An 8684-nucleotide genomic window follows, 5' to 3' on the forward strand; every position below is an offset into this window, starting at 1 on the left:
TGACGAACCCTTGCTTCAGGAAACTGGCCGTCGGGACTGATCTCGATTACCTGGATGCTCAGATCCTCGTCTTTCGGCACTATCTGATACCTCCCAAGTTGCCTTAAAACCCGATGCGGCGCGTATGGTTGAATGCTCTTAAGTCCCATTAAGAGAAAATGGGGCCTGGCTGCTGGCATGTATATGACTTCGTCGATCGGTAACCATCCTAGCGCCCACTGTATTTGACTGGCGTTGAGGGTATGGAAATATGAGGTCCATGCTGTGACTCCTTCTGGTAGGTAGGTTTCATTAACTCTGGTATAGAACTCCTCTATGCAGGTCTTTCCAGCGGATCCATGGCTCAGAAACTGGGCTCGGTGACATAGGTGTTCGGTCATCCACATTTGCAACAACAAATTGCAACCCTCGAAAAAGCTTCCTCCGGCTTTGCAAGAAGTGAGTGCCCGGAATATATCAGATACTATCATGGGCGCCAACGTACTATCACTCTGTGTGAGCAACGTACTGACGACCCCTGCTATCTTTATGTCAATATTCCCGTCTTTTCTTGGGAATACTAGTAGTCCTAAGAAAGCTATCATGAAAGCAATCCGTCTATGTTCTTCCCACTTTTGGCGATTACCTTTGCTGCACAACTGGTTTTCTGGCTTGTCGAATCCTCCTATGTGACCATATCTTTGATATATGAAACTCATGCTGCAAAAACCTTTTGCCAAGTCAGGGTTATGGATTGTTCTGACTATCTTTAAGGAGTCCAGGAACCGGTGTATTGCTACAGCTCTTGGAGCAATCAGATATTTGTGTCTCAAAGGAGTCTCAGCGCTGCCGATATACCCTGCTATTTCTTCTAAAGTTGGGGTAAGTTCAAAATCTGAGAAACGGAAGACATTGTGCGCAGGATCCCAGTGGGGGACTAGTGCCCTTATGATATCTCCTCGTGGCCTGATATCCAACAAACTCGTGAGGCCTTTCAGATACTTCTTGATTTCGTCATGCCCTTCTTTGCCCAAATCATTCCACCAGAGCCGCAATTGGAGGGGAATTTTACTCATGATTAAAAAGGGTTCATTCGGCATCGTGCTCATTCTGCACATTTATTAATAAGATTTTAACAAACGACAATTATCCTGATAAAAACAAAATATATGCGATTTTTTGTGAATTTTGAATTTTCGTATATATATATAAAAAAACTTTCTAAAGAAGTTAATAACGGAAAATATTTTGGATTTTTGTTTCGAAAACTGGGAGCCTGAAAGGACTTTTCTAGACCTTTAGCAAGACAAATACTTTTGCCACAAATAAAGATACATATACATTTTTAAGTAAAGAAAAACTTTTGAATTTTTCACTTATATATATATACATATATTTGCAACAAATAATAAAAGTTAAGACAAAATAAGACTTTTTTTTTATTATTATTTTCATAAGAAAAAAAACCATTTTAAGAATAGGGTCTTTTTTTTTCTTTTTTTTTTTTTTTAATTTTTTATGATAAGACAAACTATATATTTCTATTGATATTTTATTTTTTGAAAGACAGAACAACGACTTTTCAAAATTTTGGCAGAGTTTTGACAGTATTTGTTTTTTTTCTTTTTTTTTTCAACAATAAACAATCAATTCCTAACCGTTATTTCCTTTTTTTTTTCACAATATTCCAAATATTCAAACACCGGTCAGCATGCGGGCATGAGACAAATAAATGCACGGAAAACAATAGGATGCACCAGAATAGTCTTTTCATATCAGGTTGCTAGTTCTAGACGGACCCAACCCCTGTGTTGAGTCCCCTAAGTCATATGCAACGTGATGCAAATAAGCGTTCCTACTAGGGATCCGGCATGAAGTCACGTTATTCTATGTTCAAAACCTGGGTCGGTGTTCTAGACAGTGTACCCGAGCGGACAACTCGAGTTGAGGAAGGAGCTCCTTTCCGGGAACCAAAAGGCCAGCCGGCTTAGAAACTTTCCGAGCCTCTTTTATTTAGGGTATGACACTAACAGAATAAGGAGTCTCAACCAGTGAGCACATCCCCGGAGGTAAGAAGAGAAAGGTTTCGGCACAGTTTATATACAGTTCAAATAATATCAAAGCGGTAACAGCAGCATTTAGCACACTAGGATCAAAACATGTAATAATCAGATAATAAATAAAGCCGAATAATAACAATTATTCTAAGCTCGAATTCTTAACCCTGAACCAGTGGTTCTGGGTCTAATCCCCATCAGAGTCGCCAGAGCTGTCACACCTCCTTTTTACGCGCCCGGGGCGCAGGGGAGTTTTTTCCAATTAAAGGACAATCGAAACGGGATTGGTTTAATTATTTCAGAGTTGCCACTTGGGAGATTTAGGGTGTCCCAAGTCACCAATTTTAATCCCGAATCGAGGAAAAGAATGACTCTATATTATGGTCTGCGTATCAGAAATCCGGATAAGGAATTCTGTTAACCCGGGAGAAGGTGTTAGGCATTCCCGAGTTCCGTGATTCTAGCACGGTCGCTCAATTGTTATATTCGGCTTGGTTATCTGATTTTATACAAGTATGAACTTATGTGCCACTTTTATCTTTTAACCGCTTTTATCATTCACTGTTATTTTTGTAGGACTTGCAACGTTGTGAAAATGTATCTCGAACCGCGTTACAATCAATGTACCCGTGGTCGTCGACACACTTTGACTCCGTTGAGATTTGGATTTGGGTCACATCAATGTGCACCCGAGTTTAAGGAAATTAAGTTATTAAAGGCGCGCCTAAAGCGACTAGCGTATTTATTTTGGGTAAGACCGTGGAATTTTGCTAAACGGTCCATCCCGAAGTCCAAATAATTTTTAAAGCAAATATTTACTGAGGGTCCCGCAATTTGTATTTTTATTTGGCGAGGCTCATCTCATTCTATTTTTTAAATGAATTTGCAACGTCATGGACACGCATCTCGAACCACGTCACAATCAATGTACCCGTGATTAGAAACACATTTCGATTCCGTTGGGATTTGGATTTGGGTCACATCAATGTGCACCCGAATTTACGAAGGTAAGATTTATTAAGGCGCGTCCTAAAGAGTCTAGCGTATTGTTATTTTAGGAAGGTTGTGAGATTTGCTAAACAACCCGTCCTGGAAACTAAATGCTTCACTAATATACATTTAACAAGGGCCCCGCATCTGCGTTTTGTTTATTTTTATCGAGGCTCATCTTGTTGTTATTTTTAAAGGATATCCTATAGCAATTACGTTTCTTGTCGTGTTTGTCTCTATCAATTGAAAGCAGTAAATAGCCTTAGTTGATTATAAAACCGGATTTAAAGTGCTTTTACAGAATAATAAAACGTGACTGCACTTATGGACAACTAGCCGCAAATCATGGGCCCAAACCTAGCTCATGTGAGATGGCCAGACTTGGGCCCTGTTTTTCCGATACAGGCCTAACTGATTTTTCGATTTGGGGCTCGGCCTTCCTGAGGTTGAGGCCTAGAACTGATTCTTTGTTCTTTATCAGTTTATATGTGACAAACTAGCAAAAGGGGAAAGAACTTTAACTCATGTGGGTAGTTTTCCTATTTTGGCCTACATTATAGAATGTACTACACCATCAGACTAAGTCTAAAATACAATCTATTACCCTGGGAATGTTTTTCACCTAACAGCATACATACATGACTATCATTCATTAACCTACATTGATATACTGAGCATGTAGGCTACTTCTATTATACAAACGAAAATGTAACTATTTTATGACATTTAATGTAACAGTTCATGTATACATAAAAACAATCTGCAGGTCCTCTCTTTTGCATTCATGCTCAAACTCTCAGTTACATTGATGGTATCAATTGTGTACCTGCTAAGGAAAGGAAAGGAAGAAGGAGAGTGATCAGTTGAGTAGTGTGCAGTAATCACAGCATCAACAGATACACAGCAACAGCACAGCAACAAACCAACAACCAAGATTGTTTTCCACAGTCCACGAACAACCAACAATGATTCCCAGAATAAATGAAACCAGCAAATAGTCGAGTGCCAAACCAATAATTCCAGACGAAGAGTAATGAACACCAGAAGTAAAAGAAGTTCAATGCAGCAAATACCAACAGTTCAGCAACCAACAAACAGCTCAGTCACTGCAGACGACAGAACTTGGCCAAGACAGCTTGACCAATATGAATTCTTGTTCAACTTTCAGATGGTGTTTGGTTACAATCTATTTGGAAACTAACTTATGTTTTTCGGCTTTCTTTAAACTCAGTAAACCTCTCTTCAGATTAAAACTCTAGCCTTAAGACTGAAAATTTTCACTTTGTTTTTCTCTTTTTTCTGAAGACTAAAAAGTCCAGCCCCTTTTAAGTTCTCAAATGGCCTATTTATAAGCCAAAGTGACCAAGTGCAGCTAAGCTGCCCTCATCTGCAACTTGCAGTCTGCCCATACCCCTTAAAGCCCATGCCTAAGCATCTTTTGTGCCAGCCCCTTTGGTTCCCCACGCCTGGTTTTGTTTAATCAGGAGTTATGGGCATCATTTTATTATTCAATTTAAGCCCCATACCCTTGTGTCTTGTTCCCCATTGGTATTAGTTTAATCCTAAATTAGTACCCTAGTTGTCAGCTCATTTAAACTAATTACTTCTGTTCTTTTTAACACCCCAGAATACCCCTGTCAACCTTGATTATTACTGCCCCTGCCTATTGCAGCATCAGGGCATTTTTTGAACTGATGAAAGTTCGAACTCAAGACTGCCTGGGCTGAACCTTTTTCAGTCAGTTTTACAGTGCAAACAAACCATTTCAAAAAATGCTGGGGCATACAGTCAGTGGCAAAGCTCAATTAGTCATGCGACATTATTAGCTCATTCGATTTATTATTTATAGAAAGCTAATCGACAATATTTATCGAGTCGACTATACTAATTATAACAGGTAATAATCAATCGCTCACATAAACAATACGTTTAGGGACCTAAAGGGCATCAGACAATTTTTGTTCAATTACTGGGGCCTATATGAGTTAACTTATCTGCCGATTAAACTAATCGACGATCATGTTTATCACAGAACACATTCAAATCATACACAGAAAACAATTGACCAAATAAAAGGTCTTTACAAAGACGGAAGAAATTAAGAAAAGTATCAGAAAACACCGAACAAACACAACAGAACATGCTAACATACTTAACTAGCAGTTGAATAAAACAAAAAGGAAAAGAAAGCTTACCAAAAATGTCCAGACAAAACTGAACCAAATCTGACTCGACATTGACCCTTTGAGGCCGAACAAACTTTAATCAGGGTGTTCTCACATGAGAACACCTTGATTAAGGTCTATTAGACCTCAAACCCCCGTTAAGGATATCCGGATTCCCCATGTGCATGTGTTCTAAAGTCTGGATTTTCAGATCTGGATTTTTGGGAGTTGTGGGTAGATTCGGACCAAACCAAGCTTGGTTTGGTCACGAGGAAGGTCAGGGGGGTGTCTGGTATGAAGATGGGGTGGTTTGGCATAGATCCGGGTTCGACTCAAATCTTCAAATGAAGATTCGAGACGAACGAAAGTGATTCGAGGCTAGGGAGTAACAGATCCATGTTCAGGAGAGTGAGGGGGTCTTAGGGTGTTCGGGAGGTGGCCACCGGCGTTCATGCCGCCGGGTTTTGGTGGAAGGGAAACTAGGGCGGCGTTAGGGTTTGGGGGTTTCAGGGTTCGGGGAAGGAGATGACTGAAGGGGGGGGGGTTCGGATAGGGGGTGCGGGGTAAAGGGTCAAGTTTATATATGGAAGGGGAAGAGAGATTGGAGCCGTTAGATCAAGTGATCTGAACGGCTTAGATCTATTGGTGGGTAACAGGACGGGGTCGTTTGGTATGGGAACGGGGTCGTTTTGGTTTAGGTGAGGGGTTGGGTTAAACCGGCTAAATAGGTCGGGTCATGAGGGAGCCAGGGACCGTTGGATCAATGAGGTTGGACGGCTCAGATCAACTTGCCTGAAACGGCGTCGTTGAGGTGAGTTGGACAGCCTGATCTGGACCGTTCCTTTGAATCAGATCAACGGCTTCAAATGGGGACGCCGATACGACGTCGTTTGAGTCCGTGCTTGGGCAGGCTGGGTTTGGACTGGATCAGTACTTTGGTTTTGGGCCTTGTTTCGGGGCCCAAATCGGATTTTCCTTTTCTCCCTTTTTTTTTCAATTTAAACAAAAATTCCTAAAACAATGTAAAAATTAAAATAAACCTACACACATATTGAGTGACACCCACAACGATAAACACACATAAATGGACAATAAAAAATAAAAATAAAAATAAAAATAAAAAATGGTTAGATCACAGCTTAGAACGAACGATGCACACATACATATATTTTTTGAATTTTCTTTTAACGACAGGCATTTTGTATTTTTGTTTGGTAATGACTAGATGTAAAATGGACAGACCCATAAATGACTAACAACACATGTCACGGAAAACTCGAAAAATTGTACAGCGAAATCATTTGTCATTATTTTTATTTTCTTTTGGAGCGATTGCTCGTAAAGCAAAAATCACGTGCTTACACCTCTCTCACTTCACCAAAAGCTTGAGGACTCTTCATTGAAAGGCCCTGCAACACACACTCAATAGATGTGAACAATACATCATATTTGAATTGAAAATAAAACCTATGAACTGATAACAAATTGTATTTGAATTTTGGAACATGCAGCACATTTTCAGAGTATGACCAGGCAGAATAGAAATACTCCCTATATGAGTAACAATCACCTTGAAAGAGTTAGGCAAATTGATGTTTAAAGGTACAGGGAGTGGAGTTAAATACAAGAAAGAATTTGGATCAAAATACATGCGCTTTGAAGCACCTGAATCAATGATCCAGGTGTCTGATTTTAGACTAGTAAATACTAAACTTGAATATTTTAGAATTGTACCAGCAAATGCATTAGAATCGATCCCATTATTTCCTCCTTGTGTCAACTTTGCTTGCTTACACATTTGCATCATTTCTGCTACCTCTTCCTTGCTGAGTTGTTGATCAAAACTGTTGTTGAGTTCATTGTTCTGTCCTGTTGATCCTTCATGGTCTTCATGTGCTAGTACTGCATTTCCTTTGATTTGATTCTGATACCCTTTGTCGTTTGTAAACTCAAAGTCTTTTGGGAAACTAATGATCCTGTAGTAGTCTTCTTGAGTGTGTCCTGTTTTTTCCACAATAAGAGCAGGACACATTTGGGTTGTACTTCTTCCTCCCTTTGAACTTCTGTTGAAGCTTAGCAAACCTCTGCCCTGAGTTGTTCAAATTGGGCCCTATGCTTCCTCCTTTTTGTGTTTGATTTCTAGTTCTTTAAAAATTCTTCTCTTGTCCTGTGCTCATGAAAGCTACAAAGTCAGCTAGAAGTTGTGCATTAGGTTGCTTGTCTTCTCCTGCTGCCATGAATGACACTAATTGGGAATTGAAATGTGCATTAGCATAAACTTCTCTTTGATTCTCATCTTGCAAGAGAAGTGGATAAGCAACATCCATACTAGGTAGAGGATTCATCATAAGAACGTTCCCTCTTGCCTGTGCATATGTGTCATTTAGAACCATTAGGAATTGGATCAATCTTTGATCTTCGAGGGATTTTGTTAGCTTTGCCTTTCCTTCACAAACATAAACACAAGAACAACATATGAGAACGTTCAAAACATCTAATTCATCCCATAGTCGTTTGAGCTTAGTAAAGTATCCTACAATGTTACAATTTTCTTGTGCTAATCCTGATAATTCCTTTTGCAGATGATAAAGATTAGCTCCATTGGACCTTCCAAATCTTTGCTCAAGGCTGTCCCAAAGATCCTTTGCAGTCTTAGAGTATATTACACTATCTGCAATGTCCTTTGAAAGAGCATTTCAGATCCAAGAGATGATCATACCATTCACACAACTCCATTGCTCATACTCTGGGGACTTCAGATCTGGAGATTGACAACCTCCATTATTAAAACCAAGCTTCTTCTTGGCTGATAAAGACAAGAGGATGGATCTTCTCCATCCTGGGTATCCTCTTCCCTCAAATACATGTTTACTAATGTCATTCCAGGCGAGTCTGAAATGTTGAGGTGATAGGGATGATTAGCATCATAGGCTACTGATTTAGCAATATTGCTTGCATTAGCAGTAGGTGTTGTGAACAATTAATTTTTGACCACACCCAAATTATATATACTATTAGTGCAAATAATTTCTTTAGGTCTAATCTTAACATATATATATATATATATATATATATATATATATATATATATATATATATATATATTGTTAGTCTAAAGCTAGTTAATTAATATTTTTCGTCTTAATATTGATTTGAGTCCTATTAATAAAAGAAAATAAAAATAAAAAGAAAGAGGGAAGAAGAAGCAGCAACTACTACGTGATGTTTTAAGAGTTTGTAACAAAATTTAACTTCAAAGTTTTGCAACTCATCCATGACTCCTCTGTAACTTCCTTCCCCATTTTCAATCACGTCTCAACCCCATATTCCCATTTCCGTCACACACACATAAAATATCTCCACCTTTCCACTCTTCTTCTCCACCAACACACACACTATTACACATTCTCTATTAAAGGCATACATTTAGATTAGTAAAAAGGAGGGAGAAAAAAAGGAAAAACTTTACTGTTATCTATAAGAAGTGAACGAG

The 8684-nt window shown here is 39.0% G+C and overlaps 1 protein-coding gene across 1 annotated transcript; it reads right to left on the minus strand.

Annotated features, from left to right (window-relative positions):
* Positions 1-7338: 7338 nt before the first annotated feature.
* On the minus strand, positions 7339-8057 carry LOC138871559 (uncharacterized). The gene is made up of 2 exons (XM_070149445.1): positions 7968-8057; positions 7339-7872 (listed from the first exon to the last, which is right to left on the minus strand). The coding sequence occupies exons 1-2, from the start codon at positions 8055-8057 to the stop codon at positions 7339-7341; spliced, it is 624 nt and encodes a 207-aa protein (XP_070005546.1).
* Between the last annotated feature and the right edge of the window lie 627 nt (positions 8058-8684).

The sequence above is a fragment of the Nicotiana sylvestris genome, chromosome 6 (genome assembly GCF_000393655.2).
Source record: "Nicotiana sylvestris chromosome 6, ASM39365v2, whole genome shotgun sequence".
Classification (NCBI taxonomy): Eukaryota; Viridiplantae; Streptophyta; class Magnoliopsida; order Solanales; family Solanaceae; genus Nicotiana; species Nicotiana sylvestris.